We start from the raw sequence: 16,892 nt of genomic DNA on the forward strand, positions 1-16,892 counted from the left end.
GCTGGGAAGGGGCAGAAAAATCCCTCCCTCCCTGAACCAACAGAACGATTTGCAGCTGTGAAGATCCCAAAACAATTACAGGTGTTTCTGAATGCTTGTTTGCACATACCTGCTTTAGGACCCTGCTAATCCACACATTCCACCGTAGGAGCAGTCATCCTCCACTGCTCAGCTAAGATGCAAGACCTTAATGTTGTACCAAGTTTTAGTCTTACTAAGGCTTTTCTGTTTTGAAAACCTACCCCAGAGTACCCTACAAAAGTAGCATTGCTTTTATAAATGAACAAACTATGCTTTAGGATGTGATGTTGATGTTTCTTGTTGGCTGCTTACCACTGTGCCACTTCCTGGTTGCTTTCTAGCAAGGTACAATTGGCCTGTCTTTGTTTGCCTCTGAACTGGTTATACAAATTATTCTTTCAGCATCTGGTAAAAACCCTGCCTTCTGTCACCCAGTCACAGGTATGAAATGGGGAGGCTTAGCTAGCTGCTGTTTTGTGATCCTCTTGTAGTGTCAGGTACCATGCAAATGCAAGGATCAGTGGTGTTCTACTTGGTGAATAGAGGGGGCAGAAAATCATTGTTTTCCATGTGTGGTGGGGTGGGGGACTACTTTTAACAAAAAGCGTTCCCTTTCCCCCACACCCAGAGAGCAGACCAAATACATTTTGTCAAAAGTGACTTCAGCATAAACTTGCTCTTCCTCCCAGAAGTGATTCTGAATGTAGCTGTTTCAATAGGAGTTGCTGCAGCTGTCTGGTAAGGAGTGAGAAGACAGCTTGTCAGAGGTGCTTGAATGAGGCTAGTTGTGTTTTTCTTCCATGCCTCTGTTATAATACTGTTCTGGGCAGCACACGGTGGTGCAACTGCTCTCTGCACGGTAGGCTGTAGGTGCTCACTGGACGACAGAACTGGGCTCATGGGGGGCTGGTATTGGCAGAAGGCTCATTTGGTACAAAATGCTGTAAAAGGGAGATGCAAGTGACTCCAGGTCTGCTCGACAGTGGATGTAAGAGGCCTGTTTGTTATACAGTGTTTATTAAGTAGATTCAGTCTTATATATGATATACAGATTCAAAAGAAAAAAGGATTCCACATACTTATGAAATCAGTGCATTTAGCAAGTAATACCATGGAGATAACAGCTTGATTAACAGCTCATTGGTCTTTGTTAAGTGAGGGGAACAGGGAGTTGGCCTGTGCTAATCATTCCACAAACAGAACAGAATTAAGTTGCATCACATATATAATAGACACACATTCTAAGAATTAAAATATTAAGCCACATTTACTGGAAAAATCCACAGTATATAACACAAATCATTTGTATAGAGCTTATTGAGGAGGAAGTGCTCATCTGCTTAAAAGAGCCACATTGAGTTGCATAGGTGCCTAGCTGCAAAAATATCATTTAGAAAGGAATCAATTGATTACGCAATAAAGTGTCACCTTAGAAGTTGGATTCTCTTCCCCTGGTGGTTTAAGTGCCATGTTTGCTACTCGAGCCCCCTGGAAAGTACTGGCTTTCCAAATGAGGTGTCTTTGACTTCATTCGGGGACCCTCGTGTCTCCCAAGGGACTCCTTTCCTACTGTTTTATTCTGAAATCAGCACTGGGGATGACTTGACCAGGTGTGCGGGGACGCGTGTCTCCAGTTGTGCTGAAGGAAAAAGCAGGTTCTTCCCCCTTCCCCGGCTGTTGTGATTGCTGCTCTATTCAGCTTGGAATCAGGTCCAGCTGAGCAGCTTTTGCCTTCGTGCCTTGGGTGCCAGGGAAGGAGGCTGGTGAAACAGCACCGTCATATGGTTCTGTTTCCATGCGGGGTCCTGGCTGTCGGTTTTTTAATGAATTCTCTTGTATCAGGTCTCAGATTTTCAGACCAAAGCTATTTCTTAAGTTGACCACTCAGGATAGACTAGATTGTGCAAAGAACAAATCTGTGACAGCACATCTCAGCACTGGGGGGAGGGAAGGGGGGCTGTTTTGTCTTTTAAGATGGTGAAACGTTTCCGTGAGAGAGAAAGTGAGTCTGTGGCTTTCTTAGGCAGATGAACTGGGTGAGGTGCATCTTCCTCTTCAACAGCAGGTCTTGCAGAACACGCAGGGGCTGGGAGTTCTGTACATGTAAACAGTACACTTTCACTGAGTCCAAAATTAGGAGCAAAAATACAAAGGTTCACATTGGTCTTAGGTAGATACAGGCGAAGAACTGAGCTGTACGGCTCTGAAACAACCAAACAAAAGTTTTCTAAAGCACCACTAAATTATATAAAAATCAGACCATGGACGGATTGTAGTTGGTATTCTGGTGAAATACTATGCTACCTTGTAAAAAGTTTTACAAAAAATTACAAATCAAAAGTATATTATTTAACCCTCTGAGTTCAAAGCAGCATTTTTGTAAATGAAGTGGTACTAAATCCTGCAGCCGCCCGCCGGAGGGGAGCAGCCCTCTGGACTGGGGAGGTACAAGTCGCATCTGCTTGGAATCCCGTGAACACTTTTTCCTCCTGCTGAAATGCATCGTTGGGAACTGGATGTCCCACGCGCGCTCGCGAGGAGGCGTCTCAAGGAAACAAAAATGGTATGTTTTCTTGAACACTTTTTTTCCCCCCTCAGACCGTCTGCTAAACTAGGGTTCTCCTTTCAGCCGTCACGAAGTCTGGAAAGCCAGTGTGTTCTGCTCCTGCTCATTCCTTCTGCCTGAGAACCTAAATTGGAGATTCCTAGTCCTTTAGTATCTAGGGAGAACTGAGGATTGTGGCTGTGAAATGACAGGTTTTGAGCACAGAAGGGCCGATATCGAGTAAGGACCAGTTAAAGAGCACTGAGATGTCCCGTGGAGCTAGCTCCAAAGAAACTACAGCTGCAGCTTACCCACAAAAAAAACAAAAGTTCCCTGACAGAAATATGTAGTGGATCCCATTTGTTTCACTTGTCACAGATGCTGCTGTCACCAGGGCTTCAGACATCTGCGCGTGTACCCTCCAGCTGCAAGCTATGAACATCAGTTGGTGTCGCCGGGTGGGTTGTCCATTGTTTTTCCTACGCGAGCCGGAGTCTCAGCTCTGTTCTACCAGTGTTTGAAACGATTTAAGAGCTACTGAACTTCTAACACATGCGCTAAGCCAAGTTCCAAGGTGATCTGGTCAAGACAACTAGAACCGGTATAAATACAACTTGAATCAAACTCGCTGACGTTGATCTCTTTGCAATAAGCCCCTGGGCAACCCCTTTCTTAGTTAATTGGCTGGCAAACTTATGGCTACATGTTCACCATGGCCTCTTGAGGAGCAGAGGCAAGAATTAAGTTACCTATAGAGAGAATTCTGGGACAGCGATTGTCTCTGCCTCTCTTTCTTTAACATTAAGACTTTCACAAATGGCTGTGGTTACATTTTGTAAAGGGTTTGTTACCTCATGGTATTCACACAAAAATAAATATTTACATAAATTCAAAGTATGGGGGGTGGACAAACCAAGCAGGCTTGTGAAGTGCTGGGAAAGTGTCTGTCCGAAGTTCTGGATGTGCATGGTGGTTCTTTACTCGGCTGCCTTGACCTTGGTACCGGCCTGCCCGCCCCGTAACTTGGCCAGATACACTTGGCCTGGTCGGGACGTGCCCGCACACGTGCCCCTTTTGGCTCGTGTTGGAATGAGGGGCATCAAGTCTGATCTGTGGCAACCCCCCACCTTCTCCCTGTGGGGACTCTGGGACTGTAGGACACGGTCAGGAGTTGAGTCCCCTTTCTCCAGCAGCTGGGGAAAAAGGTCAATGCAATAGGAAATCCCTTCCAGTGCTGAGCTTAGGCAGGTTCTTGTCTAGAGAGCCTGAGGCCTTGTCTCTCCTAAAGCGAAGAGCAGGGCTTTGTTCCTCAGCCAGCACTGGTTGTCCTGTTTTACGGGGTGGAATTTGGTTAAAGAAAAAGCTTTCAAAAAATATGTTGGTGGTTCGGCCTCTGCCACCTGCAGCAGTTGAAACCCCTGGGTTGGCATGGCTGACTTCTGCAGTGCAGGCCTGACCCCTGCAGAAACCAGCCGCACCAAGACAGGCTTTGACAATTGGTCTAAAAGGAGTTGAAGAAGGAAACCACCTGCACTCCAAATGCTCGCCATGGCAGTGGCACTTATCGAGGGCTGCTTTCTCCTGGCTCCTGCCCTCCAGAGGAGAGCAGGCCTGGGTTTCCACCAGCACTGGGAAGGGAGGAGGCAAGGAGAAGTCTCACGGGTTCTCCGGCAGCAGTTGCTGCTGCTTTTTATGGCTACAGACCACGTTGCATTGCTTGGCCCTGCTCGGCATTCATGCCCAAGCATAGTCCCTGGTTTAGCAGCACTGGTGATAAGTATTGCACTGAGCAAAGGGAAGTGCCTTGGTGTGGGGGGAGGGAAAGGGCTGAGCAGTGGTAATCAGGCCTATCTCTTTTTCACACGTTAGGAATTGTGGGCTTATTCCAGGACTGTTCCTGGGGGGGCTCCAGAGCCTGCAGAGAGCCCCCATCACTGCTGCTGAGCATCTCCTGGCCTCTGCTTCCTTGGGAACGGCTCATGGGGCTGGAGCAGCATGCCTTTCCTCCCCAAGAGCCTGCCCTACCTTTTGTTAGTCCCAGGTACCTATCCTAAGCAGTTCTGTTGCTGCTGTCCCAGCACTGGCTTCACATGCACATGTGAAAACAGCCTGGGTTTCAAGGAGCGATTGGATGTTTTTTATCGTGCAGCAGCAGCAGCGCACCTTGCTTTCCCTGAGCAGAGAGGGCATCAGGCCGGGCGAGGTGTTGAGCTGCTGGCTTAGTGTCGCACTCCTCCACGGCCTTCGCTTCTCTGCCGAGCAGTCGGGCTATGCGTCATGCACGAGTTCGGGGGTGAACCGTTAAGAGCCAGATTGGGGAGTCCTGGAAAAAGCCCACAATGGAGTGTGAGGTAGAAAACAGATCATGAACGCAGGACAGTGTTTCTCAGATGTCTCCTTGTTTTCTTTCGTTCTTTTTTTTTTTTTTTTAATTTTCAATTTTAAACGAGTGAGAGAGAGAGAGAGAGAGGTCCTTCTGGTCGGAAGTCTACTGAGCTTGCTGAGTCTCTGTGGGAAATATCAGATCCCACTGCTGCTGCTACAGGACTGCTTAGAGTTCAGGTCTAAACAGGACGCTCCTTTCTTCCTTCTTCAGCTTCCACCTAAGCTTATGGGAGGCTGAGCAGCCCGGAGGCTGCCAGGCTCACAGACAAGCACCCTGTGGGACCCGGGTTTCCAGGAGGAACGGGCATCGCTGCCCAGCCGTTAGTAGTGTAGTGACATGGAATGTGTTATTTCACAGGAATAAATGCCTTCTCATCAGACGGACACACAACTGGCAACCTGTACAAACTTAAACGAATCCATTTTCAGAAAAATAAATTACTAAGGGGAGAGGAGGGTCCATTTCTCAATAAATATGCGATTCAGCTCACCTAAGACTGGAAAGGTAATTATCTGGGGGTGGAACTCTAACAGTGGGGTCCACAAAGGGTCTCCTAAATACAGCTGCAGCCCCAACCTCCCCAGGCTCCCTTCCACCCTAGAAAGTCCCGCACCCGTCCAAGTCGCACGTTTGGCTTCTGGTCTGTGCAGTATGGTTTGAAAATGCGTCTTTGTGCCCAAAGTCCCAGGTGCTTGGAGTGTGAAAGAAAACGGGTCTCTTGGATTCCACCTCTTCAAAGGAAATGTACCACCCGCATGGTGGGAGGACGATGGTAGGTCCTGAGCAGGACACGAGTGGGAGCCTCTTTCTAGAGGATGTCAATTGTCTTCTGACAGAGGAGCTACGCGGATGCCCGGAGTCAGTTCTGCTGTAAAATGAGGTTTTCCAGTTCATCTGCTGACCGGAGGAGAAAAGCCGCGGACTCTCGGTAGCCGGCGATCAGCTGCCGCACCGCGCTGATCTCCGTGGGGCTAAGCTGGGCGGCCTGCATCCCCCTGCTGGTGCTGTTGGATGGGGCTGTACTGGATGCCCCCCCTTTCATGCTGAGATCAGTGGGACCTGCAAAGGGAGAGCAGGGGAGGGCATCAAGAGTGGAACAGGGCCGGCAGCTACCCCAAAGGGGCACGGCGGGCCTGGAGGAGGAGACAGGCGGCACCAATTTTGCTACTGCACTGTGCACGCGTGATGGGCACACGTGAAACGTGAGTCGTCAGAAACATGCTGCTGTCCCCACCCCCCCAGCCTGCAAGAGAGGCATGAGGCTCAGGCAGAGCTGTTTCTCCCTGGGTGGTAGGGAGAGAAACACCTGCTCCATGGGTGTGAGAGCCCGTCCGGCTGAATCGCAGCTGGGCTAGCCCCACCAGGAGGGAGACGCACGCCGGGCCCTGCAGTGATCGTGCCTCCTGCGGTTCGGAGCTGCTCCACCGCGCGCTGCAGCCCGAGGACTCAGGAGGCTGCTTTCTGGCTCGTCTCTGGAGGTGTCCGGCCGCGGCTGCCCGGGGTCAGTTCTGGGGCAGTGCTGAGGGTCAGCCGCAGTCCCTTGGTGCCTGAGTGCACTGGGCAAAAGGGCTCCCACACAGAGATGGTCCATCAGACCCAAACGAATGGTGTTTTCTGCCTGTCCTCAATGAACCCCCTTCCCCAGAAGGGTTGAACGAGCCCCCAGCCTGCACTTGCTGACGTGCAGGAGTAGCTAGGAGCACGGGTCTGGCCCCGCTGCTGTCCCTAAGCACCCCCCAGTCTTCCATCTGCTTCAGCTTCAGGGCCCTGCGCTGCAGGGAAAAGAGGAAACACCTGCTCTCATGGGTGTGAGAGCACAGGGGAAACGAAGCAGCGCAGGAGAGGGAGACGCAGGCAATGAGGGACCCGGCAGGAGAGCTGGTGACTGGGCCTGGGCAGAGGAGCACGTGCCGCCAGGGAGGAGAAACGGCTCGGAGCTGCTGCTGGTCAGAGTGAAGAGCACCGGGGGGGGGGGGGGGGGGAGGGGCAGGTAAGGTGACACCCTGCAGCATGCACCAGGTTTGGACCCAGGCGGGTATTGGAAATGGGAGGGCAGGGATGGACACCGCCCATTTTGGGGGGCGAGAGCAGGCAAGGGAGATGGGGAGCTCACCCGGGTTGTGGGCCAAAGAGTGGAGCCGTTGGAGATGGCCCCGGAGGGATGGGAGAAGCGGAGGCTTTTGCTCCGCTTAGGCTGAAGCGGTGCTGAGACGGCTGAGCCTAGGCAGGGGCGGATGGCGAGCTGGCTGCGCAGACCAGCCTGGGGGGCTCCCAGCAGGTAAGAGCAGGAGAGCGCAGACCCGCCATCAGCGGCAGGGGAGTGTGTGGGAGCGGAGGGAGCCGAGGCAGTGCTGAAATGGCACAGGACAGCCCTGGGAGCCTGAGCAGAGGACATGGGTGTGTGTCCAGGAGCATGGGAGGGGAGGGGAGGGCTGAGCGAAGCAAGGACAGCGGCAGCAGAGAGGGGAAGGCAGCAGGCAGGAGACTGGAGCCACGGTGCAAACCGGAGGAGGAAAATGGGGAAGTGGCCGAGCTAGAATCTGCGCTGGCCGGGGAACGGCAGCTCCGGTGCAGAGGGGCTGCAGGGAGATGGGGGCTGGGGGCATAAGAGGGGCCAGAGCTGCGCTGGCTTCATCCTAGCAAGGGAACAGGAGCATGGGAGGGGAACAGGACGCTGTCGAAGGTGGGGTGGGGAGGGGAGGGGAGGTGGAGAGGATGTGGCAGGAGCGTGCTCTCTTGCCTTTAAAGGAGCTGGCTGGCAGGAGCCTGGGCAGGGGCAGGGGAAGAGGGCTGGGAGATGAGCTCTAAACATGGACAAGACGGGAGCGAGCGCACTGTGTGCCGGGGCTGGCTGCCGGTGGAGCAGCACCTGGAGGAGCCCTGCCCTGGAGGAGAAGGGCCCCGAGCCCCAGAACCTGGACGCGTGCGCCCCTCCATTCTAGCTGCAAGGATTAGGTCTCGGCAGCTGGGGCCTGGGGCAGGATCTTCGTTCAGGGTTAAGAGGCATTAGTGAGGGATGATAACAGTTAATCCCAGACAGGCATCTCTCAGGACTCCGGAAATCACATCCGTTCAAATCCTTGCACCCGCCGGCTGGGGCAGAGCCGGGGCAAGGGCAGAGGAAGGAAGCCGAGGCGCAGAGCGGGGCTGGGAGAGGCCTCATGGGTTGTGGCCCCACAGGGGCCTGGAGCCCACCCCTCCATGGGGATGCACCCTCCTGCCTCTCAGCTTCCCCCAGGCTGTGGCCCTGCCTGACCCCCGCTGCTCTGGCCTGTCCCCGCTCTTTTCGGCGTGGATGATTTGCTGCCACTTGGATGCCCGTGTTGCTGGCATCATCTGGCCCCAGCTGACTTCCTGCCCCTTGGGCGGGGAGCTGGACCCGATGATCCTGCAAGGTCCCTTTCAGCCCTAATGTCTATGAAATCTATGAAGTCAGCCTGACCATGCCCCCAACCTCCTCCTCCCTCCTTCCTCTGCCTGCTCCTCTCTCCCAGCCCCCTGCTCCCTCGCCGCCAGGACGGGGGCGGCTTTCTCTCCCTGCTCGGCTGCTTTCCCAGCCTCCAGGCAGATGCAGCCCCCATTAGGGCGGAGGGAGGAAGGGTGGGGGAAGGGACCCCCTCCAACCAGCACAGGGATCAGGGTGGCAATAGGCAGCTGCCTCTGTTAATCATTAATGCCTGGTCCACGTTCTCTCTTCTCCAGGTAAAGGCAGTCCCCTGCCACGGCCCTGCCCTTGCTTTCCAGGAGCCTTCGCGGCTGCTGGGGCAGAAGAGGTGGGCCCTGAGTGGGGACCCCATTTCAACAGACCGAGGGGAGATGGGATGCGGGGGAAGACCGGGCAGTGCTCAGTCCTGCTGCCTGTTTCCCCACCATGTCGCGCTTACCGTTACTGTGGTTCCCTGTTTGGAGCGAAGTGGGTGGCTGGAGGCTGCCCCCGAGGGTCCCATAGCCACGGTAGCTGTAGTTCAGGCTCCCGTTGATGTAGACCGGGTCCTGGGAGTAAGACGAAGCTGGCAGTGAGTAGGAGGAGTGGGTGATGGCCGTGGAGTCGCGGGAGTGCTGCTTGTCTAGAGCGATGGGCTCGTCCTGTGTTGAGGGAAACTTGTTAGTTAGTGCCAGGAGGGGCCTCAGGGTGTGAGGGGAGGCAAAGGCAGCGTCGACCTTCATGCTGGCTGCGAGGCCTTTGGTGGGCGAGTGCCTCCCAGACACTCGGACCACCTGGACTCCTCCCTACGACACACACCCAACGCTTCCGCCGTCCTCCTTCCCCTGGGAACGTGCAGTGTGCCCCTGCAAGGGCTGCCGCTCTCTCCCAGTGCCGGGAACGCCCTAACTCCCTCCTGGCGCACCCCAGAACTGTCGTCCTGCTTGCTCTGCCCTTCCCAATGGACGCCCTGCATGGACGGCCCTGCGAGCGGCTGCTGCTCCCTCCCTCGCCCCAGCACCTCGGAGCAAGTCACCCTGCAAGAGCTCTGCTGACCTGGGCTGGGCCTTGGAGCAAGTCCCCCTGCCGTGGCTGGGGAAAAGGCTGGTGAGAGCGCACCCGGCGCACGGAGGGCTACCGGGATCCTACCTGGGATGTCTGGTAGATCTCCAGCCGCATTCTCTTGGCTGCTTTCCGTGTTTCGCTCTCGCAGGCGGCTGCCAGGATGTTTTCTGCCATGGCTGAGGTCAGGTGGGGTGGGGTGGGTCTGGTCTGTGCGGGGAGAGATCAAGAGAACCTGTGTTTTGGGAAATGTGGAGGGAGTGAGTGGTCTCGCCTCCCCTGGCTCCTGGGCTCCCAGGGCACAGAAACCTCCATGTCCTAAATCACAAGCTAATATTTGAAAAGTGAGACACCGAAGGCTTCAGCCTGGTGCTCCCCTCCAGGTCCTGCCTCTCTGTGGCTAGGAACAGCCCTGGCTTTGTCTCAGGATAATTGTTCAGATGCACTTTGCGGTGTCAGGGTGAACTGTTAGGGCTTCTCACTCTATGAATCTTTCTAGGATTTATCCTGGGGCAACAGATGTGGATGTCCGAACAACTGCACTTTGTCCCAGGATAAAATGTTTTGTCCTGGGCAGTGCAAGGGAAGGCTCACCATCTCCATGCCATTCTTCTTCATGCGGCGGCAGGACTTGAGGTAAGTGCGAATGCGCTTGCGAGCCCGCTCCTGGAACTCGGGGAACTGCCGGCTGCAGGACTCGATGATGGCCTGGATTTTCTCCTTGGGCTGCTTGGAGATAGGAACCATCCGGTCCAGATTCTCGTCCACAAAGAGACGCACAAACATCTGCAAAGAGAGCAGAGAACGTGTCCGGTGAGCGGGCCGTGGTGCAGCTCCAGGAAGGCCAAGCCCGGCGCAGCCTGCCTGGTGCCCTTACGTTGAAGGCCTTCAGCCGCTCGGGATCCATCCCCTCGGAGTCATTGATTTTGTCATTGTCCTCGTGGTCGTCGTGGTCATCGTCATCGTCGTCAGCTGTTGGCGCTCGGCCGACGGTCAGGTCTTCAGGGCAGCCACTGACCTCGGTCTTGATGGAGTCATAGCTGCCGGAGCTGTAGGGGGGAGACTGAGAAAGGAGAGGGCGCATCAAAACCATGAGTGCACTGCCTGCCCCCGGCTCCTTCCCCTGCCCGATTTGACATCCCACTCCCTGCCCAGGGAAAGGATGGAGCTGCCCCCAACTCTGCAGCACAGACCAGCCAGGAGAGGGAACGCACAAGAGGTGCAAGCGCTGGATGATGACAGCGGTGGAGATGCCAGATTTGGGTCCCCACCAGCGCTGGCCTCGTGCTGCCTGGGGCTGTGCGTGCAAACCTGGAGATGCAAGCAGCAGGCTCGGCGGGGGATGTCCTGTTTTCAACAAGGTTTAAGCCATGAGGGCGCCTAACTCCTATGGGCAGGGGGCTCGGTCTGGCGGCCGAGCGAGAGAAGCAGGGAGCCTTTGAGGCAGATGCTCTATGAGGAAGCCCCTTCCCAAGGTGCTAAACCTGGATGGGAGATGCACCAGCACCAGCCTGAGCCTGTCCCGACAGCTCAGAGGTCAGGCCGTGCCTGCACTGGCGCCTTGCAGCAGCGGGCCCTACCCCGTGTGCCGCGGGGCTCGGCGCTCTCCTGCCGCGCTGGGAGAGGCCACCCGGGAGGCACTCGCTGCAACAGGGCTCAGGGCCTGGGAGTCGGTTCCTGGGAAGAAGCGAAGCGCATCTGCTGGCCCAGCCTCGTCGGTCGGGGCAGGGTGGCCGCGGCTTGCCCCTCCTCGCCTGAGACGGGGACATAACTTATCTGGGAGCTGGTTTCTCTGCGGCGCCTGCTGCGGCAGGGTCGACAGCTGACCCCGGATTTATGGCTGTGCGGCGGAGAGTGGGAGACCGCCGCGGAGCCCGGGGCTGCCGAGACCTCACAAAGGGCTCATCACTCACGCTGACCGTGGGTTTCACGGGGCAGGGGGAATGACTTTCACACGGGCTGCCTGAGGGGGGCTGCTTCCCCGAGACGGGGAGGGATGCGCCTGTCACTAACCAGGGCTCTGGGCTGGGCTGCGTGGGGCCAGGAGCTCAACGCCGGCTCGGTGGCCCTTGCTTTCCCTGACCTCTGCTAACCAAACCGTCCTCCTTGGGGCCTTGTTTTTGGCTGCACAGGGCCGGCCCTGGAGCTGGAGCGGGGCCAGTCGCAGCTGCTCTCCAGCAGCTCCTGGGAAATGGCCGAGTTCGGCTGCGCTGCGTTCCCCTTCCCTCCCTAGAAGGGAATGCATCCAGCTCCCCAGCCGGCTCCACCCCGCTCCCACCCGGCCCCGGGCCCAGCACCGCTCTCTCCTCCCCAGGGGCAGGAGCAAAGTCCTCTGCTGCCCTGGGACAGCCCGGCTGTGCTTTCCTGCCCCCGCCCGCCCCTCCCCTGTGCCCCGAGCAGGTGCGCGCCGTGCGCCCGGCTGCGCACGGCCTGCCTCGCCACCAGACGCACCTCTGCCGTCGTCTTTGCCGCGTACTTCACCCGGCTCCGCAACCCGTCCGTGCTGCAGCCGTCCGGCGGGTAGGACGGAGCGACGTGGGCGGGTGCGAGCTTGTCGCACAGGTTGATGGGCTGGTCCTCGGTCGAGGCGGCGAAGTCCATGGGGGCGGCCGTGCCATTGCCGTTCATCTCGGGGAAGGTGCTGTCCCCCTGCGTGCTGCTGGAGGTGGAGGGGTTCAGGGTGGAGGAGCCGTTCCCGCTGCAGCTCTCCGACGAGGAGTCGTCTGCAACACAGGAGGACGCGTCACCTGGGGCCCGTGACCCTTGAGCCCCGGAGCCCTGAGGATGGGGTGGCCCGTCCCCTGCCTCCCAAGGGGATGAGGCGCCGGCCAGCTCGCGGCGCCAAAGGCTCTTTCCCGGGCTGCCGGGAGCAGCGCGGGGTGACCCCCTCCCGGGTCCCCAAGCCCCGCGTGCCATGCGCCCTGCTCACGCATGAATGGGGCTGGGTACCGCCGGGGCGCTCCCTGGTCAGGCCCCCCCGCGGCGGCTGGCAGGTGGAGGGGCAGCACTCCCCTGCGCCCAGGAAGGAGCTGGACTTTATCACGCCGGCTGCGCTGGGGCCTCCCTGCGGAGCCACCCCGGGACTGCCGGCCTGCGGCTCCCCTCCCCCAGGAGGAAGGGCAGCCCTCTCCCTTCGAATGGGCTTTGCTTGAATAAGGACTTTGGAATTTGGCCTCCTCCTGTGTCTGTGCTGTGGGAGGGGACGGGGACAGGGATGGGGACGGGATGGGTCCCTTGTGTGGGGCGGTTCGACTCCTGTTCCTCTCTGTGGAGAGGTTTAGGCGCCGGGGCTGGCCAGAGAGCCTGGCTGCCCCTTGGGCCCAGGCTGGAAGGAGCAAGCGGGGGCCGGCGTGAGCCCTGCGCATGCAGACAGGCCCCCGTGCCAGGCCGGCTGCAGCGAAGGCTCCTGCAGAGCCCGTGCCCGGCTCCCCGGGCGGGCGGACGAGGCTGACTCCCGACCAGCCACAGGCAGCAGGCCCAGACCTGTTGTGCGCTAGAGGATGCGGCGTCCCTTCCTCCCCCACGTGGCCGACCCCACCTCCGCTCCTCCTGGCTCGCCGGTCCCTGACACCTGCCTGCCTCCCCCCACGCACCTGTCAGGCCCCCTCCCCCCCAGGGGCTCCGCCTCCTACACGCACGCACAGGCTCTCCCCCCTCGGCCCTGGGTAGACAAGTCCCTGCTCAGCTGCTGCTTCCTTCCTGGCGGCCTCCAAGCCGCAGGGTCACGGGCTCCCCTTGGCCCCGTGCCCGCCCTTCCTGGACGCAAGGCCTTGTGCTTGCACACACGCACGTGCTCCCCCCGCCGCCTGGGCCCTCGCAACGCCCGCCCCGTGCAGCTCCCTGCAGCGCTGGCCCAGCGGGGCCCGGGGGCTGGCGCGGGGAGAAGCCGTGCTGGCCCCCTCCCCTTGCCGGCGTCGCCTGCATCCCAGCGCGGGGGGCTGAGGCGACATTTCCGTGCCCCTGGGCCCGGCTCCCCTCCCCCTGCTCCCTTCTTTCGGGAGGTGCCTCCGCTCCGCGCTGCGCTTTCCTCCCCGCCAGGGAAAGGGCGAAGCACGTGGGGAGCGGCTTCCTGTGCAACTGCGCGCCCGGCTCAGAACAAAGGAGCGCGCGGCCTGCCGAGCAGATGGCGGTCCCCGGCTTCCTGCTCCCTGCATCCTCGGCCGCGCCGCAGGACAATGGGGGTCAGGCTGCAGGGCCGGCCTCGTGTCGCCCCGGCGCGGGGGTGGCGGCGCATGTGCGGGGACCCCGAAGGTGTGCGGGGAGGAAGGTGCTGGAGCTGCCTGCTTCCCTCCCCTCCTGCCCCGCCACCCGCAGGGAAACCGCAGCGAGCAGCTGCTGCACGCTTCCGCGTGACCCTGCGCAGGCAGTGGCAGCTCGGGACTTTGTCTGGCTTGCCAAAAAGACAGACGCCGCGCGCCCCCGGGCACCCGAGCGGGGGGGCCCCGGTGGGGCAGGGCGAGCCCGGGCTGCAGCCGCCCTGGCCGAGGGGCCTCGGTGCGCCTGGCTGCGCTGGGGGGTGCGCATCCTGCGCCCCGCGCCTGCTCCCCGCCTGGGAAGGGAGGCGGGGTGGCGCGAGTGCCCCGTGCCGGCCATGTGCACGGGGCCCGCCTCCCCGTCACCCAGCCTCCCCGGCGGCCGTGCCCGCGGGCGGCTGCCAGGGCAGAGGTGGCGGCGCGGAGGAGGATCCGCGTGCCTCGGCCCTCCCCTGCACGGCTGGCTCCTGCGGAGTCAGGCGGGGCTGCCGGAGGGCCTTGGCCAGTGCTGCCTCTCCGCAGGATTAAGGAGAATTAGTCCCGCGCCGTGTGCCGGGCATTGCCACGGCAACAGCGCGGTGCAGCCGCCCAGGCACCTCCCGAAGGGCCTGGCTGCTCCTCGCCTGCGGGTTTCTCCCGGGGCTGGGCGTCAGGCAGCACGCGGAGGCCCGGCTGCACGGCAGGCGTGGGAAGGGCATGGCCTGCAGGCGCCGGGCGGCCTCCTTGGCCACGATGACGCCCGTGGGTCCGAGCTCATCCAGAGCGGATGCGTCGCATGTTGTCACCGTTCGTCCCTCTGCAGCTGCCGCCTCGTGGTCTCCAGCCTCCCGAGCGTGTCTGCTCGCCTCCCCGCTGCAAGCGTGGCGTGGCAGCCCTTATCCAAGCCCAAACCTGCCCGTTTCCTTGCGTGATGCTGGTGCTGAAGCAGGGACCAAGGGCCAAGATGCCAGTCTGCTGCAGAGACCCTCCAAATCTGTGGAGTGGCTTTAACTCCCCCGTGAATACAGACCTTCGCTGAGGTTTCCTCAGGACGCAGCCAGGAGGGATCACCAGTGCAGGTGCCACTGGGGTGACTTGTGTCGTGTTGTAAATGGGCAAAGCCTGGACAAAAGAGGAAGATCCCTCGGGGTGCAGCAGTATAGGGGCCTGGTAGCAGGTCGGAGACTCCCTTCCCAGTCCGAGTGAAGGCAGCAGCCAGCGGCACGCTCTCACCCGGGTGCTGTGCTGAGCCTGGCTCTACGTTACCGGCCTGACGACCAGCTGGGGGAGAGCGGTGTGGGGTCCAAGCCCGGCGGGGGGTACCGTGCTGGTGCGGGTCTAACGACGGACCTTGCCCTTCTACTGAGCTGTTTGCTTTCCTCGTGGGGGGTCATTTGCCATCTTGATGCAGTGCGGGACCTTGCTGGGGCAGCACTACCGAGGCCAGGAGAGCATGCCCGGCGCAAGGCAGCCGGGGCCTGTGCAAGGACGGGGATGCCTCTACAAGGGGTCTGAGCACCAGTCGGTCACACCTCCCGATCCGGCCCGGCCCGGCCCTCGTTGTGGTGTTCAGAGCTGCTTGCCAAATCATGAGCTTTGGCCTTGCAGGGTGCTCGTGAGCTCTCCTGTCTTCTAGCTGGCCACTGGGTCCAGCTCTTTCTGCTCTCGGCTTGCAGGAGGGGCACTAGCTGAGCAAGAGCTTAACGCGCGCTACGTCGTGGCTGCAGGGGTCCTCAGGAGCATGAATGCGACTGCTCCAGGCCCGGGAGACTTTGGGGATTCGCTTCTCTGGGGGCGCCTGGACACGTCGGCCTGAGCAGCGAGCTAGCAGAGTGGTGCAGCCGCGAACGTGGGCGCAAGCCTCGCGAGGCCTCTGCTCTTGGCTTGCGGCTGCCCGAGCAATGAGGTCCCTGGCTGCCGGTGTCCCAGCCCTGCGGGAAGCCAAGCTTGGACTGGGTTTGCTCCTCCGTCCGGGATCCAATGCCTTCGCCTTTCACGCCGGTCCTCGGGCAGCCGTGATTTGGTCGGTCAGTGCCGCGACAAGCCTGCGAGGCAGAGCTCGGCCTGGAGACCCACGGGGTGCCACGAGGGCACCCTGCTGCCAGCCACACCCCCGCCGGCCCGTTCGGTGGGCCTCACCTCCTGCGTGGGGACGACTGCAAGCGCTTGGCTGCAAAGTCACAGCTCCCGCAGCCATGAGTGTGAGCAGGAGAGGGAGGGAGGGCGGGCGGTGTGGCTCGGGGAGAGAGGGAGCTGACGGCGGCATCTCCATTGTGGCCTTCGTCTCTCTCTCTCCAGCCTCGCCATCATCAGGAGAGCGTCGGGGGAGGGAGAACAAAATGGCTCTTGGCTTCAGGATGAAGCCTTGGCGCAGGGGCGGCTCAGCCATCCGTTACGCCGCTAATTGGGGCGCTGCGGTCTCCTTCGGAGGTGGCTGGAGGGCCCCGGGTTTCAGTGGGGTCGGACGGGAGGTTTCCTGCACCTGCTCCCCGAGAGGCTTTCGGGGCAGCGAAGTGGCGGGGCTCGGCCTCTCGTCCAAAGGCAGAGTTCGGGATGAATGGGGCAAATTGTTCCTCCTCCTGTCACATCTCCAGAGGGGAAGACAAAAACCTCCTTTGACTTGGGGGAACAATGAGCTTATGTCAGAGCGAGCGGTCCACGGAAACCTCGCGGCAGCCCCGCACAGTCGCCGCTCTGTGACGGCTCCCCGCGCACCACCCGGGACGCTCGAGGGCTCTGGAGTGACGTGCCGGTCGCGGCGCGGGCTTTCCAGGGCCCGGCCGGCGCCGCCCGGGGTCTCGCTCTGGCTGGGTCGTGCAAAAAGCTCCCGTAGAACAGCCCAGCCCTTGCAAAGCCCCCCCTGCCCCTGCCCCTGCCCCTGCCCGGTGCCGTTGCGCCGGCCTCCCCTCGGTTGCAAGCAGAGCTCGGTGGCCTCCCCCGTTGCAGCGTCCCCGGCACGGTTCACAACTTTACAGCTTGCTTGGAAACGACCGTCGCAAGTGTTCAAAGCATCCCACAGACATCTCGCTGTAACAACAGCCAGGAAGATGAAAAGTGCCATAAATTATTCACTCACAAAAGAGATGAGAAGGGGGAGGAGGAGAGGCTGAGAAGCAGGGATACTCGAGACAAATTAAAGGCTGAGTGGGAACAGGGGGGCTCGCGTGGGGCCACTGCTGGGAGGGAGCGGAGTGTTAATTAAAGACAAACGAGCAGCTCTCC

At 59.7% G+C, this 16,892-nt stretch overlaps 1 protein-coding gene across 6 annotated transcripts in view; it reads right to left on the reverse strand.

Annotated features, from left to right (window-relative positions):
• Window positions 1-2,209: 2,209 nt before the first annotated feature.
• The window catches only part of NOL4L (nucleolar protein 4 like), a 66,904-nt gene continuing 52,221 nt past the window's right edge, over window positions 2,210-16,892 (reverse strand). For all 6 annotated transcript variants that reach the window (XM_090020843.1, XM_090020844.1, XM_090020845.1 and 3 more), the window contains 6 exons: window positions 11,890-12,161; window positions 10,316-10,501; window positions 10,033-10,224; window positions 9,526-9,648; window positions 8,837-9,038; window positions 2,210-6,011 (listed from right to left, as the gene is read on the reverse strand). In XM_090020843.1, coding sequence (XP_089876969.1) covers window positions 5,812-6,011; window positions 8,837-9,038; window positions 9,526-9,648; window positions 10,033-10,224; window positions 10,316-10,501; window positions 11,890-12,161 — 1,175 coding nt within the window. In that variant the 3' untranslated portion in view covers window positions 2,210-5,811. The remainder of the gene's footprint in view (window positions 6,012-8,836; window positions 9,039-9,525; window positions 9,649-10,032; window positions 10,225-10,315; window positions 10,502-11,889; window positions 12,162-16,892) is intronic.

The sequence above is a fragment of the Crocodylus siamensis genome, chromosome 10 (assembly GCF_052110815.1).
Source record: "Crocodylus siamensis isolate JL-2025a chromosome 10, ASM5211081v1, whole genome shotgun sequence".
Taxonomy (NCBI): Eukaryota; Metazoa; Chordata; order Crocodylia; family Crocodylidae; genus Crocodylus; species Crocodylus siamensis.